General features: G+C 34.2%; 1 protein-coding gene across 3 annotated transcripts in view; it reads right to left on the reverse strand.

The window, feature by feature from the left end:
* The window catches only part of LOC106458490 (ecdysone-induced protein 74EF-like), a 171771-nt gene that overhangs the window by 90713 nt on the left and 55494 nt on the right, over positions 1-25564 (reverse strand). For all 3 annotated transcript variants that reach the window (XM_022385115.1, XM_022385111.1, XM_022385105.1), the window contains exons 2-3: positions 8610-8718; positions 6166-7003 (exon numbers count right to left, since the gene is read on the reverse strand). In XM_022385115.1, the coding sequence (XP_022240823.1) occupies positions 6166-7003; positions 8610-8681 (910 nt within the window). In that variant the 5' untranslated portion in view covers positions 8682-8718. The remainder of the gene's footprint in view (positions 1-6165; positions 7004-8609; positions 8719-25564) is intronic.

Below are 25564 nucleotides of genomic sequence, written 5' to 3' on the forward strand. Positions count from 1 at the left end.
TATAAACAAAATAAATTTGTATCTTTGATGTAACAAAATAAACTTGTATCTTTGATGTAACATAAAATAAACTTGTATCTTTGATGTAACATAAAATAATCTTGTATCTAAAATGTTATGTAAACAAAATAAATTTGTATCTTTGATGTAACAAAATAAACTTGTATCTGTGATGTAACATAAAATAAACTTTTATCAGTGACGTAATATATACAAAATAAACTTGTATAAAGTATATTTTAACATAAACAAAATAAATTTGTAAATTTGATGTAACATAAAATAAGCTTGTATCTGTGATGTAACATAAAATAAACTTGTATGAAGCAACTGTAATACAGACAAAATAAACTTGTATCTGTAACGTAATATAGGCAAAATAAACGTATCTGTGATGTAGCATAAATTAAAGTATATCTGTGGTGTGATTTACACAGAATTATGGCTGACGACTAAGTCAATGCTAAAATAAAAATAATTAACAATGAAAACTTAAAAGTTTTCATTTTGAAAAATTTGTCCAGTGAAATTAATTATCTAGAATCACGTGCAATAAAAGTTGAAAAGATAAACCCAGAAAGCTATTCTTGATTTAACGGAAAAAATTATGATTATCCTAATTAAAGTTTAATAATTATATGCATACATATATTAATATACTATTCATGCTTAATTTCACACACTACGAAAAGAACAATGCAAAACTATTTGTTTGTTCGTTGTAAAGCACAAAGCTACACAATGGGCTATCTGTGCTATGCCCACTTCGGGTATCTAAACCAGATTTTTAGTATTATAAAGCCGCTGTATTCCTGCTGAGCCATGTAGCGTGGGGGTGTGGGCAAAACTCTGTTTCCAGATTAGTTAAAATGAATTTACAGCAACGGTAACGTGCTGCCATCTGTGGGACTTTTATAACAATATTAATTAAAATTGTACACAATGCAGAAACGTGTGTATACAGAAAACACTAATATAAAAATATATGTAAACTGACACAGGAAATATAAATTACATATTTATATTGAAACTAACATCATCGTCTTAAAAACTGACGTCATAATGATGTATGTTAATCTTCATTGATTGAGGTTACATTTATGAAAAAAAAAATAATGTTTGGATGTTACATCAAGCAAGGAGTTATAGTCATTTCCTGTACTACATACAGCCTGTCACCAGATTTATTTTGAAAAATAACAATTGTTGTAACATTATTCTTTCGTTGGCGGGTTCTTAAATTATCTGGTGAAAATAATATAAAGTCCATTCCACGTAAACGATAACAAATTAGTTTATTTCTTTCTTAACATTTTTACAAATTAACTTTATTGTACACAGTTTTAGGTTATGTTTACATATGATGCTAACTGCACTATATTAAAGTAAGCAATAGACTTATCTGTATCATTCGCGGCTAAAAAAAAATTAACAAAAAACTACTAAATGATTCACTCTACCGGCTAAAAAAAAACGACTCCACTATCTCGAAACAACCTCTTTAATTATCTCTCAACTATCTTTATTTAAAATCTACCTTCAAAAACATGACATTAAATCTTTACAACTTTCTAGGCCTTAACGTCATCATTATGACTTGCAGCTCCCTCTAGTTAAGAACCTAAATTACAATATTAAGAAATATAGCTTACAACACTGCCCTTTTCGTGGGTTGTGAATCCATTCAAACAATCCTTATACGAAAAATTGAACACCATACTAAACTGTCAATACACCAAGTCTTTTCCGTGGGGGCCTGGTATGGCCAGGTCGATAGGGTGCGCAACTCGAACTCTGCAGGTCGCGGGTTCGAATCCCCGTCCAGTGATCGCTTTTCAGCCAAGGAGGCGTTATAATGTGACGGCCAATTCACTGTTTGTTGATAAAAAGAGTAGCCCAAGAGTTGGCGGTAGGTATTGATGACTAGCTGCCTTTCCTCTAGTCTTTCACTGCTAAATTAGAGATGGATAGCGCAGATAACCTTCGTGTAGCTTTGCGCGAAACTCAAAACAAACAAAACCAAACTTTTCATGGTTTTCTCTTTCAAGGTATACAGATGGGATAGCATCTTGTCACTGGAGGAGTTCTTTATAGGTAGATGGTCAAGTGAACCCATTGGTTGCTCCGTCCTTGATGATGCTTTGAAAGTAGTCTTGACAGAAACTCCAGGCTCCTCTACAGGTTGAGGTTCCATTGACAAGTTCTTCTCTGGAGTAACCTAGTTGGCTATTCTCTCACCGATGTACTTTCATAGACGATCATGGTGGATTATCTTTGGCTTGGATTGCCTATCCTCCAAACACTTATTTAACTTCAGAGTTTGTTCTCTCTTTTGCGATGAGAACTGTTCAGCCATATCATATCTCCTTGATGAAATCCAGTTTTATCAGCATTGACATCATAGTGACCTTTCGTTTTATTACAAATTGATTTAAGTCTTCCCTGAGTAACGCCATGTACGACATATTTATTCTTCACATCTAGGAGATTTCTTCCAACCACTAATTCCTCAGCACATGTCAGAGTATTTGGTTCTATTATGTCCCAGTCACTGCTATTGCAAGTTATTACTAATAACTCATGGTATGAGTATTTCACTTCTTGGTGGTTCAATGACCATCTTCCCTGTTGTCACTGAAGGTTCAACCTCAGGTGTAGCAACTTTCATGTAGTACATAGGGATTTTCTTGTCATAGACTGTGAAGCTAAAGAAGCTAGCTTGACTTCGCGTTCATGTCTCTGCAAGAAGGCAGTTCCTAATATGCACTCTTCTTAGATGTCAATTACCCACACATGAGAGATAGAGAAGCTTCCTACAGTAAGAACAATCTCCAACGTCTTTTTTCCTGAAATTTTATGTCCACTTGCTATTTGCATCAATCCCTCTTTTTTCTTCGTCTCTGATGACAATTTCTCATTTTTCATTAACAAATTGGGTCGAACAATAGTAAATGTAGAACCAGTGTCAAAATACTGCAAAGTTTTCCATCAATAAGCCCATGGACTCATGGACAAGTTTCTCATTTGGGATAGATAAAGCATTTCCACCTGAACTTGGCCTCATAAATCCAACTAAATCCCGTTTCTTGATGTCTCGTTAGATCTGTGTCGTTCCTTTGATTTGGTTGGGCTCTGTCTCTTTCGCTTTTGGGCCCGGCATGGCCAGGTGGTTAAGGCACTCGACTCGCAATCTGAGGGTCGCGGGTTCGAATCCCCGTCACACCAAACACGCTCGCCCTTTCAGCCGTGGGGGCGTTATAATGTGACGGTCAATCCCATTATTCGTTGGTAAAATAGTAGCCCAAGAGTTGGCGGTGGGTGGTGATGACCTGCTGCCTTCCCTCTAGTCTTACACTGTTAAATTAGGGACGGCTAGCGCAGATAGCCCTCGTGTAGCTTTGCGTGAAATTCAAAAAACAAAACAAAACAAACTCTTTCGCTTAATAATATCTGTTTATTCCTTACAATCTCGGCTGTAATAGCCAGGTTTCCTACAGTTATACAGTTACCTCTTTCTGGTATCCCTTGCGAGCTCTTACTCAACATAGGCCTTTGCCTGTAGTTTCTGGCAATATGTTACTCTTAAAACATCTATTGTCACGTGGTTTATTTCCTCTATTCTGTTTTCCTAGTTGACCAACTAATAATTTAAATTCCTCTATATTAATGATAGAGGGAATTGATGTTTCAATACTACAGTATATAATGTTCCAATAACACCTAGGCAGAGCCATTAGTAGTTTATCTGCAACTTTGATGTATTCTAGTTCCATCACCAACTACAGAGCTTCCTTTAAAGATGTAAATCTACTTTCCTTCAGCCTTATTCTCATATCCTCATACGCTACGGCATCTATAAATTGATCACGTGGCAACAAATCCGCTATTTCACGAGAAGCACCTAGGTAAGATAATTAAGGAAGCCTTTCAATATCTTCTGCAAGTTCAACTATAGTTTATTCTTTCCTCCTTATCCCGTTCTGGAATTTTGTTCTGGACACTTATTTCTGGTTTGACACTAAACCTGTTGGATAAAGTGGCTACCAATGTTTGATACTTGTTACAGCTATCAGCTGGAAGGGTACTTAATGTTATCAAAGCTAATCCCTTCAAATGGGCGGCAAGATGGATGGCTTGTTGATCACTATTCTACCCATTGACTCTAGAAATGATTTTTAATTGAGCCTGGTATGACTCCCATGGCAACTTCTTATCATAGTTCATTGGTTTCTTTATTGGCTGATGTTAAACTGGCCAGCCAGAACTGTATTTGGTAGTTTCATGGCTAGAGTAGTCCAGGAAGGTACTTCAGTAACAGGAGTTACAGCAGTAGTTTTATTCTGTAACTGCTGTTCTTTTCTACTTCGTTGATGTCTTTCTTTATTTCGTCAATTCTGTTATTACAGCCTTGCTGGACTTCTACTATTTTGTGATTACATACAGACTATTCATACTTATTATACGTTATTATTGTAATCTCTCTCTATATCTCCAATAGTTTCATTGATCCTGTCTACAATCACATATATTTTTTTTTCCCTTAGATAGTACGTCTCTTTTGTAACTCCTTTCTTAAATTCCTGTCTCTTACCTCTTCATCCTTTATTTTTCTATCTTTTCCTTCTGGGTCCTCTTTTAATTTTTTGTAAATTTCTTCACTCTCAGTTCTTGATCTCGCGGTCGCTATCTTTACCGTTGAAGTTCAATTCAAGTATATTCAAAGTTCCATTTTATTTTCCCTCAAATAACCCCACTTCTGACACTACTGTTGTAAATGTTAAAAAAATTAGTTTATTTCTTCCTTACTTATTATTCTTACAAATTGGCTTCACTATACACAGTTGTAGGCCAGGTTTACAAATGACACTAACTGCACTACACTAACGTAAAGAATAGACTTATATATTACTTAACACCTGAAAAAACAAACAAACAAAAACATTTGACTGATTTACCATACCGACTGGAAACGACTTTACTATCTTGAAACAAACCCTTTAACTATCCCTCGTCTATCTTGAATCTATAATACAAAGTCCAATCCACGTGAACGATAACAAATTAGATTATTTCCTCCTTAATATCTTTACAAATTGGCTTCACTGTATACAGTTGTAGGCCAAGTTTACAAACGACACTAACTGCACTACACTAACCTAAAAAATAGACTTAACTATATACCTTAAAAAAGGAAACATTGACTGATTTACCATACCGACTACAAAAACTTTATTTTCTTGAAACAAACTCTTTAACTATCAATTATATTGCATTTATAATCTACTCCCGAATTTACTAAAAGATTTGACGTCAAATATTTAGAGCTTCATAGGCCTAATTTTAACGTGATAATTATGATCTGCATCTTTCTATAGCTGACATTTAAATTACAATATTAAAAATATATATATATTTCACGATTGTATATACATATGTCTTAAATGACCTTGTAGAAAGTATCAATATTCCTTAAGTTTCCTAGTGAGTAATAGCGCCATCTAGTCTACACTTAACGAACTATTATGGTGACATTTTTTTTTCAATGTGGAAAATTAGAAAACCACTGATTTTGTGTGTTTCAGAGCGGTACCGGTGACAGAAATTCAAGATAGTTCGACAGGTAGGTTTCAATTTTTGAAGCTTTTCTTATTTTATAAAAACTGAGCACCAACACAACAAGTCAGAACAATAATCGTGGTTTTTCACATTTCTTCATCTGATCAGGTGCTGTAAGTTACAATTAATGTAGTAAATATGGAAACAATATATGATGACCTGTGAAATGAATTAGTAGCAAACACGATGCACTTTTTTGTATTGTCATGAAATCCACAGTATAGAGTTACTCCAAATAATTTAAAATATATTACAAGTAGTATTTTCTTGGCCAGCAGATGTCAGCACACTTATCTGATCAGGCTGTAAGAAAACCTTAAAAGTACACATAGAAACGGAATGTAACCTTGTGTTTACAACCAATATTTTTTATGCAAAGAATAAGAAACATGTTTGAAGGACTCAAATCATAAATTAACCTTTCAAAATACGATATAAATACGTAAAATTGCAGTGTGTAATGGATAATATTCAATTAATACCGCTTTTCAACCATAAACACCAGAACTATAATACTTTTGGAGGGTTTAGGTAAAACTTGTCACTTACCATTGACGTTGCTTACTCCGGTGATGGAAGAAAGACGATTAACTCCACGTGTCGTCGTAGTGTCAGGCGCTGGATTAGTTTCTATAGGGTGAAGAAGAAAGTTGGTTACCTGGGAAACTGACCTTGCGGAAGAGGTTACGGTACCTCTAACTTTACAAACAAGTGGACAGGCCAAAGTACCAGTGGAGACTGTGTGATTTGGAAGATTGGTGTTTAGTAAACCTGAGGACTGAAGGACAGTCGTCAGCAAAGAAGGGGTTACTTGTGACGACGCCCCATTAGATGGTCCCGGTGATTCAGTTGTCTCTGTTAAGAGGGAATAAGAGTTTTCAGGTGAGGTAAGAAGTCCTGAAGATTGAAGTGCTGAGGTTAAAATAGAGGAGGAGTTACTATTCACAGCTGCTACAGAAGACGAAAGTGGGATACTAGAAACATCTGTTAATGAATTGGTGAGTCCAAATTCTTCAATGGACGTCAAAGAAGAGTTAAAACAAGATGACGCTGTCAGAACAGGGAGGTTTTCTTCCGACGCAGGAGTAATTCGACTGCAGCTTGCACCACAGTCTTCGACACATTTTCTTCTCTTCCTTTTACGTGTGGAACTCTGAATCTCTTCTAGGTGAGGTTGGGACGTTAACAGCTGATTAAGGATACCACTGTTTTCTACTTTCGTTTCGATATCTGCGAAGATACCATCAAGTTCAAAATCTGAAGCTGAGAATTGTCGCATAATTTCTTCCTCTTCTTCAAGTTCGGGAACTAGGACATGTAAGTCTGTATGTGACAGTTCCTGGAGAACATCGGACTGTTGTTGGACAATGATGTTAGGTCCGCTGTCCTAAAGACAAAGTAAAGGATATCAGTTACAAAAATTACAGTAAAATGCATTACCTAGAACAGCATGCTACAAGAAATAGAAATATTAATACTAATTTATTTAATAAATTCAATAATTACATAGGTAAACATTATATTTAAAGTCTTAGACAAATCAAATATTTTTAACTGAATGATCTATGTTTTTAAGAAGAACTACGCTAACTTTATAACCTAATACATATTTTTTCTTTTACACACACACCTGTATGTGTATTAGGTTTGGTTTGTATTGAATTTCGCGCAAAGCTATACGAGGGTTATCTGAGCTAGTCGTCCCTAACTTGGCAGTGAAAGACTAGAGGGAAGGCAACTCATCATCACCACCCACTAAAACTCTTGGTCTACTCTTTTACCAACGAATAGTTGGACTGACCCTCACATTATAACACCCCTACGGCTGAAAGGGCGATCATGTTTGGTGGGACACGGATTCGAACCCGCGACACGCAGGCCCTATATGTAACGGGTTGAAATAATCTATTCAATTTAATTATGACTACAATTAAACTTAATAGTAATTACACAATATCATAAATGTCAGTTTCAGGCGTTGTTTGGAGTAACATTCTTAAATATCGGTTTCTAAATGATTATTTAACGAATAAGCTGATAACGCTGTAATCACTAATGTGGATCGCCCTTTCAGCCGCGGGGGCGTTATAATGTGACGGTCAATCCAACTATTCGTTAGTAAAAGAGTATCCCAAGAGTTGGCGGTGGGTGGTGATGACTAGCTGCGTTCACTCTAGTCTTACACTGCTAAATTAGGGACGGCTAGCGTAGATAGCCCTCGTATAGCTTTGCGCGAACTTCAAAACAAACAAACTAATGTGGAAATTTCGGGTCAGCTTGTTTTGAGTTAATTTTTTCCTTAAGATATTTATCTTATTAGTCCAGAGCTTAGTGAATATTAATAGTAATCATACATTATTATTCCTTTTAAAATAGAAGAATTTAATGGCTATCAAAAGTAACGATCTCATCTCGAAAATTTTGACTTGGACTATTCTAGGTATACGTTTTCTTGCTTTTTAGGATCGCGCTACTTCCAAGTTTTGTAACAGGTACTTCATTACCTAAGAAAAAAGTAACCACATTATTTCGAAAAGTATGTTGCGTATCTCATATACAAATACCTCAATTTGCATTGATGTGCCCCTTGTTTTTAGTGTCGCCTGTTGAGCATTTGTGAAATAAACATATTCAGTATTCATACCGTGTGCTAGTGATATCTTCGCAACTCCAACAACACTCTATAACTATAAACTAATTAGGTCATTTTCGCTATAATAAATGCTAATGTATTTTCATGCTACACAGAAGGCTCACTTCAGCAATTATGTTTGAAAATTTTCTTCGTTAAGTGCTATAGAACGACACTTTGTTACATACCACTAAATAATTATATTACTGAAAGTGTTCCACCACTTTACTCTGTACGTTTCATATTCACTTTAATTATCTAAATTAGAGAAAAATCATCTTACGATAGTTGTATATTAAACAAACTGACACTTTTTTTTCAGAATGTATTTTCTTGCTATACTGTGATGATTAATACTCACGAGACAGGAAAGATCCACCATTTTGCCATCAGCATCAGGACACCACAGCAAGTCATCGTCGACATAAGGCATCTTACCCTTAACAAGAGCTTGTTTGATGGTGGAAAATCTAAAATAATAATAAACCAGATGTAGTTGTTTATTAGCAAGTAAACATAATAAAGAACGCCTTGAACTGAGTTTTCTTCTGGCTTTTCCTGGTTTCGGGTACCATGCTAAATCATTAGACGACGTTTCGGGTACTACACTGAATAATTAGACGACGTTTCGGGTACTACACTGAATAATTAGACGACGTTTCGGATACTATGCTAAATCATTAGACGACGTTTCGGGTACTACACTGAATCATTAGACGACGTTTCGGATAGTATGCTGAATCATCATCAAATTTTCATATAACCCGAAAAGTCGTCTCGGAACTGAATAATAATAATAATAAAAAGCATGAAAAGTAGGTAGAAATCAGTCCATGTGTTGAACACACTGCCTAAAGCTACTTTAAATGGAAACTTGACTTTTTGATAATGTTTTGAGGATAAAGTATCTGGTGACTATTTCAAGGATATTCTTCAGTTAATTAGTCGGTTCGTAAGTCCAATATTCACTAATGTGAGAACCCATTTCTTAGTCATGAAAATTGGTCCAATTAAGGACTAAGCTGACTTTTAGTCCTACTTCGCTCTTTTGTTGAAACACTCACTGAATCATTTGTCTTTTATTCAACTCCTTTCTGCCAATTCGTTCATCATTTATTCGTTTTCGTCCATTTATTTGTCCAAAATAAACATCCCGAGTCGCTGTTCTCAGTTAAATATATTAGAAAACATTTGACTTTGTATTGTAAATACACAGTTTGCACTTTTCTGTCTAATATAAAATTTCGCTGTATTTTTAAAAGTTTCCAAACGACAAAAAGTAAAATAACAATGTTAAAACTTTGTGGAATGCCCCATACGCTTAGCCTTAGTAAAAGTGTTATTTATTTGGTTAACATTTATCGATATTGATTAATTATTATTGTGTCTAACGATAAAAAACTGTATATATATTGAACTAACGACCTGTCGTTTAAACTAAGCTTGTTGAAAATGACAAGTTTTAGTATCTCACTTAAATCGACCCTTTGAAATGTGTGTCTTACATATATAGTAGAGTGCTCACATGGGTATTAAAAACTTTTATTCAAAAACACGAAAACAAGTAACAACGCCCCCTACAATCTCACACCTATTATTACTGTCGTCTCCACAACTCGTAATCAATAATGGTTAGTTTTTCAAATACCATTCTTAACCTGATGTTGACTTATGGAGGTCGAAACGTTGTTACTTGTTTTTATGTTTTAAAATAAAAGTTTTTAATACCCATATCAGCCGTCTTTACTATATATATATATATAGTTATTTCAAATGGGTTCCTCTTCATCATGAAATGAGTATTTTCATGCTGTTCAAATGAAGGAAAAGTAGAGTGAATTATGCACTGAATTATATCGGGTTTTCTGTATTTTTGTTCAAGGGTACGTCTGTTTATGTACTGTAATATGTAAATCATCCTGAGTGTGTCATTTTTTCTATTTATCTGCTTTCTCTCTTTAACACATCAGAAAGAACGACGCTACACACAATCAAAAGATAACAGCAGCGAAAGGTATTGTGAGCACTGTTAAAATAAAAAGCACTAGATGGCAGCACAGTAAGTGAAACGCATATCTGGTTCAAAACGAAAATATTACGTTACACAAGTCAAAATTAGCTTATCTACATATCGACTATTCCGAGGTTTATCAAAACAATGGTTAGAGTAAGTTTGGTGTATGTATGATACGTTTTTTCTCTCTTTTGTTGTTTATCCTCTACCCTGACATTGGCAGATATTCTCCAATCAACTTAAACAGAGTAGAATCCTATCCAAGTATTGGCAGATATTCACTAATCAACTAGCAGACAGTACGTAGAATCCCACATTGGTACTTCGTATTGGCAGATATTCACTAATCAACTAGCAGACAGTAAGTAGAATCCCACATTGGTACTTCGTATTGGCAGATATTCACTAATCAACTAACAGACAGTAATAGAATCCCACATTGGTACTTCGTATTGGCAGATATTCACTAATCAACTAGCAGACAGTAAATAGAATCCCACATTGGTACTTCGTATTGGCAGATATTCACTAATCAACTAGCAGACAGTAAGTAGAATCCCACATTGGTACTTCGTATTGGCAAATATTCAGAAATCAACTAGCAGAGGGTATTTAAGGAATAAGTACCTTGTGCATATTCATAAAAAGTAGTAATAATTCAACAGCATAATAATGCCCAAAGCATTAAAGAATTAACAATATATATATATATATATATAAAAAACTCGACTAGTTTCGACAGGCCAAGATTTTTTTCTCAAGGGAAGGAGTAAACTATTGTCAGGATATTGTACATTCAAGTTCAAAATGGCCCCAGTAGGGTTAAAGTTCACTAACGGCAGTATAATGCAAAAACTAATTTGGGAAAATATAATTCTAAATAGGGTTGAGTTCGAATCCAATTTCATTATTGAGCATATTTTCTCTCTTTTATAAATGTTTTTATTGATTTGCTTGTGCTGTACTGAAGGGAGAATTTGGGTTATGACTGATCAACATGAACATTATGATTGGTTGTTGGAACACGTAATGCTGAAGCAAATTTTTCAACTTCCTTCCGACGACACTAGTATTTATGTTTCTTTATTCCAATTGAAATAGATCGTTTTGTTTGACCAATATAATCGCGATTGGAAGGAATTGTCTGTTTGTTTTGGAATTTCGCGCAAAGCTACACGAGGGCTATCTGCGCTAGTCGTCCCTAATTTAGCAGTGTAAGACTAGAGGGAAGGCAGCTAGTCATCACCACCCACCGCCAACTCTTGGGCTACTCTTTTACCAACGAATAGTGGGATTGACCGTCACATTATAACGCCCCCACGGCTGAAAGGGCGAGCATGTTTGGTGGGATGCGGATTCGAACCCGCGACCCTCAGATTGTGAGTCGAGCGCCTTATCCACCTGGCCATGCCGGGCCTGGAAGGAATTAAATAAACACCATGTCTGTGGTGGGCTTCTCTCTTATCTTCACCTTTTTTTTATTGTGCTTTTATTGTTTGTCACGAAATATAAAGCCACCTCTACCAAATTTTCAATCTTCCAGAGGATCGGTGGTAAGTCTGAAGGTTTATAATGCTAAAAACCGGGTTTAGATACCTGTGGTGGGCAAAGCACAAATAGCCCATTGTGTAGCTTAGCGCTTAACAAAAACAAACCAAATGTATCTATCTTGAAGGTATAATACCTAAGTGAACAATATCTTTTAACCTTAAATAATCTATTAAAAAATTCAGATAACATGATTAAAAACAACACAAGTCTTACAAGAAGGAGACAAATAAAACTAAGGCACAAGTTACTATGTGAGAATGGCAAATTGATGGTGTTCTAGTAAAATAAATATTTACTGAAATGAGACAAACAGCGTTGGGGATACACTGCCTATCAGGTTTAATTTGTCCACAAGATTCGCATACGAAATGAAACCAGATTGAAAGAAAAACAAACTCAAATATTAGGAATAAAATGGATGTTCAAGCCTATAACACCCCTCACTTTAACATACCAATCGCTGTCCCAAGCCAGTTGCTCCAAATGAAAAAGAAAGTATAGAAAATTAAAAAAATAGAATAAAATAAAAATCAGCCCATTACAACCCGACAACTAGGGATGCTAAGTTAATATTCTGGCTCCCATAAAAGTCACATGTTCTTCTAATATTAAAACATCTTATGCTGTTCATAAAGAAGTATCGTCATAAGAATACCTTCAAAGGACAGATTACTGTATAGCAGTCACAGTATTTAGTACTTTAATGCATTTACAAGTGTATGGCGAATTGGATTCGTAAAAGTCGAGCAAATGTTTTTTTTTTATTGTTTTTAATTCAGATGTAATTGCAATGACAAATATACCCGATAAATATTCCTAAGAGCATGCTTGATAATAGCCGTGACTCGTGAGACGTATGAAAAAGCGCTGACAATTCTAAAGGGTAGCTTATTACATATATTAGCTCTACGACTAAAGTTACCAAAACGCCCTCTCAAAAACGTATACATGTAAACATAAATATATATATATAAACATACCACTATCAAGTGCAAGTGGGCGAAGTATCAACATCACATACTAGCGATAAAAAGATTATAATATAACCAATCATAAATGCATTGAGATTGCGTAGAACAAAACAAGAAACGAAAATAATAATAACAAATATGAATAGAGCGGATGCAAAAAGTAAAAAAAAATACTTGGAGGAAGGTAACTATGCAAAAAAAAAAAAAAGCGTTAGGAAAATTATTTTATGCTCTCAATCACCCGTGGTAGGTTAGCTTGAGGCGTTGTTGGATCAAACCCCTATTCCTTACTCCTTTTAATTATCTTTCTTCAGTAGTTTGCATAACTACGCTTTGACATTTGATAGAAGAAACAGGACATCTCGAACCCCTTTTTTACTGTTACTTCGTAGATATTTTCATCTAAGTTTTATATCTTGCAGCTGTTATAGAAGATATAAATTGGTCTTTTTGGTTTGACTTTTTCTTGCGTTATTTGATTTCATTAATGACTGATAATATATATATATAAATGAAACAATATTAATCATTTTCCTAGGCAAATATATTTGATTTCTTATATATGTGTAGTGAATAGTTTATATTCTATACCATTATCGGAGATGTTTTCATTGTTAAAAAATTATCCACTACGGTTTGATTGTTTTTTCAGAAATTTTGAGCAAAGCTACGCAAAAGGTTAATTGCGCATGACCGTTCCTATTTTTCAATTGATATAATAGAGAGAAGGCAGCTGGTTAGTCAATAGCACCCACCGTCGACTTTTTTATATCCGACTAAAAAGTGGTATTTTACTGCAACTCTTATAACGCTCCCACGGCCTCAAACTGCGGAAAATGTTTTTGCGAGCCACGAATCCCTGAATTTAAAGTTCGAACACGTTAATCACTAAGTTAACCACGCCCGCCTCACCACTATGGTTGAGCCTATGTAACTATGAATTTCTGTTTTTTGCTAATGAAATTACTGTTGAGAGTAGCAGAATATCGGATGTAAAAATCTTCTCCAACTCTTTATCGTGCACGTGTAATAACGTCACCTAAACGTCGTTGAATAGAGTGATTTGTTTAATTACTTAAAATACTTGAACATAAAAGTCGTAAAAGACAACTTAAACTATATAATCAGTAATACTTAGAACTTGCTTGACGTTTAATAATATTATTAATGCTTAATGGTCAAAACATTAACTTTAGATAATTAATTAGACGAAAGTTGTTTTTTATTTTAAAGATGTCACTTCTATAGAAACATATGACGTCACTGAACCCTCCCTTAAATGGAAAGGCATCAGTTTCACTCTCATTAGCTTTAAGTTGTAGGTTACAATCCGGGACAAAGTCTAAAAGTCCGTTCATATGATTTAGCGTATGTGTAATAAGGTCCAGTATCCATATATCCCAATCCCAAGTTTGAAAAACATTAATGATCTCCATTAAACATAAAAAGAATAAAAGAAACTTCCAACAGACTTCAATGCACAAGTAATGGAAGGAATTCGTGCTAATGGAGTAACAGTCTGTTGTTAGATAAGAAGAAAGTTAATTGTTATTTTTATCTAATTATTCAAAGATTTGTTTGCTGTTATATACATTACTCTTAATTATTATTTCATACGTTTAAAAAGGGATTTTTTGTAAAACTTAATGAGACATAAAAATACGCTTCATGTACACTTTATTTCATACATAATTATGTGAGTGAGTAATGTTAACACTAGGTCGTTTATTCTATTTAATTAGGACTAATTCCAATTTCTGCAATGTAAAGTTTAAGCACGCCTGTTTTATGTTTCTAGATAGAAATAATAAATTAAACATTTTAAAAACTTTGTAAAGTTAGTCACGAGGTGGCGCAAGTAGAAATTAAATTGTATTTTTTTGTATACAAAACTTTGCACAATAGAATATCTGTACCAAACCGTCCGCAGGGATCGAACCATCAAATGTTAACGTTATAAGTCCTCAAGATTACCACTGAACCGCCAGTGGGGTATTTCAATGTATTATATGTTTTCAACAAGATACCAAAACTGCATCAAAAACGACTAACTCCTAGTAAGTCAATGTCCAACTTTAAACTTTTTATCACTTAGTTCGCTTCTCAGTACTAAAGTTATGGCTACTTTCATTTTTACTACAAATATGACTTTTGATACGCCAGTGTGCTCTATACTGACTTCTTTCAAAATGCAACTTAAGGTATTTGATTTTTTTCGACAATACTTAAAACCTAAATGAATAACAGGAAGGAAATTTTGCCAACTGATGCTGTTCATGGGTGACTAATAACTGGACTAAGTGTTGTTTATAAATTCTAATTATCAGTATTAATAACGCTTCTACGAGTTCGCTCCTTCTAAAATGCATTAGACTTTTTTTTTTTCTTTACAGCAAAAGACGCATGAAGACTTTACAGAAAAGATACTTGGAAAATATAACGTACAGCTTAGGATAAATAGCAAACCGACGTTGTTAAGCCTTTCTTTCACCCAAGTAAGTATTGTTACAAAAAATATTATTAATTGACTAATCCATAGATTAAAACTTTTAAGTAAAATTTTACCACATATAATTTGTTTCCTAAATAATATCTTTCAATTGAAAAAAACAAACAAATTCTTTGTTTTAATTGACGCAGAACTAAACTTAAGTTCTGTAACACAAGATAGTTTGTTTGTTTGCAGTTAAGCACAAAGCTACCCAATGGGCTACCTGTGCTAAGCCCACCACGGGTATCGAAAACCGGTTTCTAGCGTTGTAAGTCCGCAGACATACCGCTGTGCCACTGGAGGCCAAACACAAGATAGCTGAGATCGATGATAAATAGTGACATTTGAACAAGGACGTTTTATTTTGTTCCTATCGTTTGTCTAAAGTACTGTTTTCAGTTCTATTTATTGCCCGCTCAAAAACAATTATCAATCAATATGTAATAAAGCAGGAGAAACTTTAACTTCCGGCTTATAACGAACGTTTTTTTTTGTTTTTTTTTTGCGAAGCAGCACAAGAGGAAAAAGAGAAAGAAAACTAACTTGAAGCATATGCATAACCATGGCAACCGCAGCTTCTGAATAGACACCATTTGGTTTGATCTAGTTCTATTTTAGATTCTAGCAAATCATCTGACGTCAAAATTTATGAGACAGCAACATATACTTGAAAATCTCACGTGACAATGCAAAGCTGAAACAACAACAACAACAAGTGAAAACCTTAAATCGAACGAGCTGAAATAATATCTACGATTAACCTTGAAAGAAAATATATTTCGCTTTACTTCCGCAAGCGCAAAACTTTTAAATACATATTTTAATTATGCTTACCAGAATAAACTTTATATATATATACTGTAACTTTAAATTTATATCTTTGATTATATAACTTGCGTGTTCTTCGTCGACAATATTTTATTTTGTTTTCCGAAAAATTATTTGATTGCAACTGCTACTTATTTCTGCTACTAGAAGCAGCACATCGTTATCAAAGGTGATCGAGTTTTTGCTCATCTCCACGCTGAGACGAATTTTTAGATCAATAAATAAAACTTTAAAATGTGCATTTTATGGCAAAGCTACTAAGGTTATCTGCCGTCGTCCCTAATTTTGAACTACTGACCAGAGAGAAGGTAGTCAGGATAAGGGATTGATTGTTACTCTTATAACGCAACGACAGCTTAAATTCTGGGAATATCTGTTGTATCGCAAGGATTCGAATCCGGCTCACCAGTTCCGAGATCCAGAGCTCTACCACAGGGTTAACCCGCCTCCAAACTTTTAAGAGATTATAAATTAGACTAAAAACAGTTGAAAAATAACTGTTATATGGTATGCAAACGAATGGCCATTCAGCCATTAAACAATCGACATAAACAGCTGTACGTTTTATTCTAACGCTTCATTACAACATCACCACAAACAGCAAGGAATCGAATCTACATGCTTAAAATCAGTGTTAGTAAGGTCCTGAAGTGTTCTCGGTCATTATTTTGGAAGTGTTGTTTGTTTGTTATGGATTTCGTGCAAAGATACACGAGGGCTATCTGCGCTAGCCGTCCCTAATTTAGCAGTGTAAGACTAAAGGGAAGGCAGCTAGTCATCATCTCCCACCGCTAACTCTTGGGCTGTTCTTTTACCAACGAATAGTGGGATTGACCGTCACATTATAACGTCCCACGGCTGAAAGGGCGAGCATGTTTGGTGTGACGGGGATTCGAACCCGCGACCCGCAGATTGTGAGTCGAGCGTCCTAACCACCTGGCCATGCCGGCCCGAGGTGTTGTTTCTGTAGAATCTTTAATATCTGGAGTTACTTGACAGAATGCTCGATTTGATTCATGCCCAGTGGGCGTGCAGATATTTCACATTCGGTCAATTCCCACTGTGGTGGTGGTATATCCTCCAAAGTATGGACAGATGGCAGCATCTGTGGCAAAAGATGTGGTTACTGTCATGCATGGTATTAATAGCACCATTTCCAAGTCGCTCGTTCACCAATACTAATTTCTGCTCATACCTCACATACTTCTATACCTGCTGTGCGCGTCACGTTTCTGTATGGAGACAAAGTTGGCTCTGGATTCAGATTATTTCCAGATAAATATACGCCTGTTATCTAATTTCTTCTAAGAGCAAGTACCCTACACTTGTGGCAAACCAAAATCGACAGACAGCAGCCATCATTTATGTTTTGTATGATGATGTTCCTTGTTCGCATGCCTGAGAAACTGCGCCATTAGTTTAAAAGCAGTTCTGCGATACTTGGAGGATTAGGTAACCAATTCCCAATAGCCTTCTATGGTTAGCTGGATCCTGTTTGTCCAATGGTTCTCAACTGGAGTGAAACATCCAGATATCTTTTTAAGATCTAGTCAAGGTTCATGAACAATAATTTATCAATCTCCTCTTCTTTCTAGATTTCATTATACTTATATTAAGCCAGGTGGCGCAGCATTTATATAAATCAAACTGGAAAATTGAGCTCATTTAAATATTTATTAAGCTGTTAAAACAGTTAAACAACACTATACCTATCTATGTACATGTTTTTTGTATGTTAAAATTCTTCTGGGTCAGAAACTAATACAAAGGACTTTCTTCAGTTGGTATATCATTAACTGATAAACTAAACACGTCAGAAATCCATGAATAAATCAGCCAATCTACTTATCTGTTAATTTATATATTTTGAATGATAGAAATGTGTGAATTCAATAACATCTGAACACTTGATTCAATTTCTCATTTTAATTACACTTCTTAGCTTAATTAACAACTTTATATTCTCAAAAAAATAAGTTGAGTTATTCTCGAGTGACTTTTAGTTCAACCTGTGCACTTATGAAAACTAGCGTTCCTGATACAATCAAATAGTTAAAGTTAATTAGTTATGTATGAAAAAAAATATTGCCAGCCAAAGACGGAAGTAATCAATAAGCGGTTTCGAGAAATGTAAAACTAACATATCTTCAAAGTTGAACTATCAACGTTCAACAAAGTTTTCATTTTGTTTTTACACACATTTATACTGTATCACCTTTTTTCTATGTTCGGATAAAATGTTTAAGCGAAATAGATTCAATAAACTGGGCTTTGATTGGTTTAGCGAGTCGCTCGCTACAAAAACACTATATAACACCTCTCCATAGAAAATTACTTTCAATAATACAAGGTCTTCAAGTACAAAAATGAACGGAAATGAGCGAAGTATGAGTGAGAAAGCTTTATGAACAATGGGCAATATTCAATTAGGCAGTACTGAAAAGTCCTGCTGTTGTGATATTTATGAACACGTAGAATAACAAAAGTGCGAGGAACACTGATGCACAACCAAACACTCATACCGAGAGAAGTTGTATTCACTTGTCAACACAGTCGATTCAATTGGCTTAACTCGTCAGTAGTGTTTTTCTACATACATAGCACGAAGTTATCTTGTGGCTCGGCATGGCCAGGTGGTTAGGGAGCTTGACTCGCAATCTGCGGGTCGCGGGTTCGAATCCCCGTCCCATCAAACATGCTCGCCCTTTCAGCCGTGCGGGCGTTATAATGTGATGGTCAATCCCACTATTTGTTGGTAAAAGAGTGGCCCAAGAGTTGGTGGTAGGGGGTGATGACTAGCTTCCTTCCACTAGTCTTTTCGCTGCTAAATTAGGGACGGCTAGCGCAGATAGCCCTCATGTAGTTTGCGCGAAATTCAAAACAAACAAACAAACTGACTTAGTTCACGTTCGCTATTTTTCCCCCTCACTGTGGTTTGTTGTGTGCTTATAATTCTGCTCTACAGGTAAAACATTTCTGTAGGGGCTAATTAACTCTGAGTTGACGTGAGTACTTGCTAAACAGCTAACATAATTCAGTGTCATCATTTTCAGATTTGTAGTATTTTAGTTTTTTGAACTTTCAGATCTGTAGTCTTTTTTAATAACTGATTTTTTTCCTGACAAAATTATTAATATTCTAAAACAGTGTAAAACGTAATAAGTTCATGCTTTTGAATTACGTGTCTTTGCATTACGTGTTTATAATTATTGTACTATTTTTGTTCAGTAATTATTAAAACGCTTTATTTATATTTAGTGACCGGGAGTCGTTTTTTTATATTTAGTGATCGGGAGTCAATTTTAAATATTTGGCAATTCGGAGTCAATTTTATATATTTAGTGAACAGGAGCCATTTTTATGTATTTAGAGAGCGGGAGTCACTGTTATAGATTTGGTGATTGAGAGTCAATTTTATATATATTTGGTGATTGAGAGTCACTTTTATATATATTTGGTGATGGATAGCCTGTAGCCCATATTAAGTGATCGAAATATTTTGATAAATACTTACTCATCATGTTCCACTTTAATGTCAAAAGACGTACTGTTATCACCTGGTGTTCAAGAACGTATAAAATGTGTTTTACATTAACTATCTTTTGAGGTTAGAATATTATATGTTCTTATGTATTGAATAAAACTTCAACTGAATTAAAATGTATCGAACTTATTCCAACGGGTAATACACGTGGACGAGAAAAAGTCTTATTACTTAACAAGAACGGACTCTAATGCATCTTAGTGTATCTATGCACAGAGAAGATGGTCATTTTTTCAACAATCCCAAGAACCTAATACAGGTTTTATGGTGTGAATGCCTTTTCTAAACCAGTGAAACATGATCATAATTAATCATGCCTGTCATAAGACATTAGCATTACGCCTATTATATCTTTAAACACTGCAGTATTTATTAAGTATTCCAGTTAAATATCGTATTTTATCTATCAGTTTAGAGTTGTGTTTTAATTATGTACCATGTTTTATCTATTAGTTTAGAGTTGTGTTTGTACCGTGTTTTATCTATCAGTTTAGAGTTGTGTTCATACTGTGTTTATCTATCAGTTTAGAGTTGGGTTCCACTTACGTACTGTGTTTTATCTATCAGTTTAGAGTTGTGTTCCACTTACGTATCATGTTTTATCTATCAGTTTAGAGTTGTGTTCCACTTACGTATCATGTTTTATCTATCAGTTTAGAGTTGTGTTTTAATTATGTACCATGTTTTATCTATTAGTTTAGAGTTGTGTTCGTATCGTGTTTTATCTATCAGTTTAGAGTTGTGTTCATACTGTGTTTATCTATCAGTTTAGAGTTGTGTTCCACTTACGTACCGTGTTTTATCTATCAGTTTAGAGTTATGTTCCACTTACGTACCGTGTTTTATCTATTAGTTTAGAGTTGTGTTCCACTTACGTATCATGTTTTATCTATCAGTTTAGAGTTGTGTTTTAATTATGTATCATGTTTTATCTATCAGTTTAGAGTTGTGTTTTAATTATGTACCATGTTTTATCCTGCAGTTTAAGATTCGTGTGCTATTTTATTTACATGCCCAAGTTTACGATTAAATGTATACAAGTATTTTCAGTGTCGAAACTTCAAAAATGCAATATTATTTCATTAACAGAAGTCAGCTGAAGTTTGTTTTTTGTTTCGTTAACAGCTAGCAGATTAAACATTTCTTAGATGTAACAACATTATTTTTCCTGCCGCACTAATGATTATTGATGCCATACTGCGGAAGATTATTCTTGTTTTTTTTCTTTCATGATACTTTCATGAACCGTGCATAAAGTGATATTTGTCGTTGTTGATTATTAACTCACACTCGCTGTTTGTCTTTTGTACATGTGTTATTGCGGTTACTTATTGTTATGTGAGATCATTCTTATGTCTGTTGGTTGTGAATATCATACAACTTCTCAACAGAAAGGCAGATGACAGCGTTTGAAGCTGTTGCCTGGGAAACCAACATGGATACCTATGCACGCGCCCTACTTCTTTACGATTGGCGGATTGAGAATCCGACATGGTCGTCGCACGCTACGTAACTCCACCCTTGCAAGGAAGCCTGCTGTCTATGGCGTTTTTGGTCGTAGTGGTACGTGTAAGCTAGTTGTAAGTGTAATATATGTGTGTGCTGTGTTACGAGTGAGTGTGTTCAGGCTGACGATTATCTAATATTCATTCCCGCCCTCAAAACCAACACGGCCTGTAACAGACATGATATTTGAAGTTGATCATATCTTCTCACGTCCCAGCTAGACAACGTGAACTTTCTGTAAAGACAAGCTCAAAAGCGGATGTGTAACTTGTGCTCGTGTAGCCCGCAGTGCCACATCACAGCTACAGAGGATATCCTCTTACTTCGTCGAAACGTTCTTACCTCGTTAAGCTACACTCGTCATTACAGCTTAGATCATCACGTGAAATGAACGTAAACAAATAATACTTTGTGTTTTGTTAGAAGATTTCTCAACTTGGCTTTCAAGTACTTTTTGTAAAGTCAACATGATACTTAATAATGTGACCCATTTTCTGATCGAGAAGAACCATTATCGAGTATTTTCGTAGCTTAACGGGCACGGGAACATGTGTATTGTTAATCTTGTAGCACGGAGATACAGCATAGTCTCCAATCACTACAGAATTTAGTCTCTTCACACATTATTGCCCCCCACCCAAAAAAAAAAGGATGGGATAAAACTACGAAATTTTACAAGCTAATTAATATTCAGGTAAGATTTTACTTGATTATATCCAAGTAAGAGGTGTAATGTTTTCAAGAACTGTTTTAAAAAGTTTTAAGGCATCATAACATTGTAATCTTTAGGCTGAGTTTCTGTCAGTTAGGCTTAACACAAATATGTTTTTTTCTCGGAAGTTCAGTAAGAAATGTTGTAGTATACAATCATGCATAGTTGAAATTTAAATCAATACATAGCATTATTAATATAAAATTTGTAGTTAAGCACAAAGCTCCAGCTACCTGTGCTGTGCTCGCAACGGGTATCGAAACCCGGTGTTTAATATTGTAAGTCCGCAGACTTACCGCTGAGTTACTGGGGAATATTAATTTAAGAAAGCATGTTTGTACAATATATGTTGCATACAAAGACTCAAACTATTCAACCTCAACTTGAAGCTTTTAAGCTGTATCACAGTAGCTTTTAAGTTAATATTCAAAATGAATTTGCGATGATGCCAAAGTAAGCTGCTAAGTTGACTATCCAATTGTCAGTCATATCTCAAGTCATGAGATTTTAATAGTTATTGTTTGTCCTTAAGCCTTTTTCTGTACTATTCAGTGGTAAGAAATATGCTATTTTTGTTCCTTGCAATATAAATATTATGCGAGCCTATATTAAGATTTTTTAGATTTGTATAATTTTACAATTATTTATAGTACCGTGGGTGTTATGAGTATTTTAATTCAAACCATTAGTTAAAATGCATGGATAGTGCGAGCTATTTGCGTAGCTACTTATAAATCCACTTTTTACTTAAGTTTCTGTATTTTCGGTTTCTTTATTTTTCTTTTATCAACTTATTTCTTTATCAATTGGTAACACAATAAGCATTTTGACTGAAATATTTGAAATTTGAAAAGGATATTGGTAAAGTATGCACGATGATCAATTTGATGTTCAAAATCCAAAATAAACAGACCTTTTACTTCATATGGAAGTTATTATAGGTTTCCCCTTACATGTCGAGTAATTAATATTTGTAAAAACTAATGATTATGTAGAAATATAACTTGAAGTATTGATTCTAATGTAAAATAGTCTTAAAGTTGGTACATGAATGCATGTTGCGTTCTGAATTCATAATTGTTAATTTTATACAAGTTCAAGTGAAGAAAGTATAACGTTTATCTTATTTCTTGGTACTAATCTGTTAGTATAAAACCTTTAAGCACAGCAGAAGAACTATTTCAAAAAATCTTAATCTGATCCTTATAGTTGTGTCTTAAAATATATTTTAAAAGCATGAAACCAGCAGAGCTAAACAACCTGAAATATTGGGCTTCAGCAATATAAAAGATGGTTTGGTACAGACGGTTTAGTAATCAAGAAAAGATGCACTTTCGATGCTACCCCTTTAATCTGTTAGTAACACGTGCCATGACAACTTGTGGTATTTATAGCTCTAATGTAGGGATCTACAGAGATTTCGTGGTAATTTAATCATCCTAATTACAACTTCATTTGCGTACTATATTTTTGAAATACAATTCTCATATTCATGCTAACGTCTTTCTCATTTCGGTGCTCATATACCTATCCATTTGTATTGATGAAGAAATGAGTTTTGATGAAGTTGAACAAACGGACAAGGGTTAAATCCTCGAAACAACCGATGACCTACTACTGTACTGTGTTAAGTTACAAGTCACAACCAATGCTTCTCCTGGTTAAATCGTCTGTTAGGTTTGTAGATCAGGTCACCTTCTATGATTTAAACGTACAGCGTGCATGTTTTATAATGTTAGCGATGGTATACATGTTGAAATCACACCAAAATAACAGTTATATAAACTGTTAGATTGTTTAATTGTTTTAGGAAAATATATATTTGTTGCACTAGGTCCGAGTGGGTTTTTTTCGGATCTTAAAGTACGTCGTTGCTTATTTCTAAAAGCCTTAGGCTTATTGTTGCAAAACCTTGTAATTATTTGTTTTACGGATAGAAATGGGATCTTACATTCATCCTATTGTATCTTATCCTATCTATCACCCCTCAATAACTTTAATAGCTGTACTTAGTAAGGTTCGAATTCTAAAGTATTTCATTGGGAATCAGAAAGGAACTCTAAGAAAAACAAATTTGTTTATATGTTTTCAAGATAAAAAATGCTTTTTTAAGTGGGTATTTTAAGCTTAGACCTTTCATTGTATTCAGTAACATTAACAACGTGAAACACAGAAACCTTCATCTGTCTTAGAAGAGAAACTCGTTGACTCTAGGGAAATATACAAACAGGTTAATTGCCGAACTCCCTCTCTTCTAATATAACTCATATCCGTTAGAAAACAGACCTGTAAAAATATTTTTTACCAAAGAGAAGATGATCAAGTTATTTGTAAAAAAGTGTGCACTTTTATCAAGGACATATTTAATAACCCATCTTATATAAATAAACGAAATATTGTATATGAAGCTCTGAAGTTAAATATCTATAAATGTTTACACAAATGTATAACTGATTTTACATAACTTTACATTCATTGTATTTTCAAAAGATAGGTAATTTGATAAATACTAAATTACGAGCAGTATTCTGTATGTAGCCTATTTACTCTTATTTATAAGTTAAAAAAAATATGAAATATATCCCATTTACCTTTGAATCTACAGCAAAATATATTAAGCTTCACTACTTACACTGAGTAAAATAAACAAGAATATTTTAGATATTATATTAGCTCTAAAAAACTACTTAAAGAGTTCTATTAAGATTCATTGTATTAAGCTTAACTAATCACACTAAGTAAAATAAACAACACTATTTCATACTGTAACTTTGCTCTGAAATATAAATAACGTCATAGTTCTAATAAGATTCGTTGTATTAAGCTTAATTACTCACACTAAGTAAAAGAAACAATATTTCTTATGTGACTTAGCTTTGAAAGATCAATAATGTAAGAATTATATTAAGGTTAATTGTATTAAGCTTAACTAGTTACACTAAGTAAAATAAACAATACTTTAGGCTGTAAATTAGCTGTGAAAGATCAATAATGTAAGAATTCTATTACGTTTCATTGTATTAAGCTTAACTAGATACACTAAGTAAAATAAACAATACTTTAGGCTGTAAATTAGCTCTGAAAGATCAATAATGTAAGAATTCTATTAAGGTTCATTGTATTAAGCTTAACTAGTTACACAAAGTAAAATAAACAATACTTTAGGCTGTAAATTAGCTCTGAAAGATCAATAATGTAAAATTCTATTAAAGTTCATCATACATTTCAATCTAAAAAATGTTTTACAACGGAATTTGTTCAAATAGGTACAATAAAAACCACTAAAATTAGATTTTGTTCCGCTTTTAAAATATTGGTTTAACGTGCAAATCTATATAAATATAATAGTAATGTTTGTTGTTGAATGTCCATGCAACTACTTCGCAGGGTGTAGGTGCATCTTCACCAAACTTGGTATTAGGTCCATGCGGAGGTATATACAAACTTTCAGTTTTGCGGTTTTTATGGGTGTTTCTGCGTTTTTTACCACTACTTCGTCCCCTCTGTATGGATCTTCCCCAAATTTGGTTTGTAGGTTCGTTGGGTTCATGCGAAGATGCATGCAAAGTTGCGATTTCACATTTTGTGTTTTGCAGTTTTTATGGGCGTATTTTACAATTACATATAAGGGAATCAACTTTTCATGTCCTAAGATAACCTTTCATTAATCATGAATTTACATAACTTCCACCAGGGGAC

Source organism: Limulus polyphemus, unplaced genomic scaffold, assembly GCF_000517525.1.
Source record: "Limulus polyphemus unplaced genomic scaffold, Limulus_polyphemus-2.1.2 Scaffold23, whole genome shotgun sequence".
Taxonomy (NCBI): domain Eukaryota; kingdom Metazoa; phylum Arthropoda; class Merostomata; order Xiphosura; family Limulidae; genus Limulus; species Limulus polyphemus.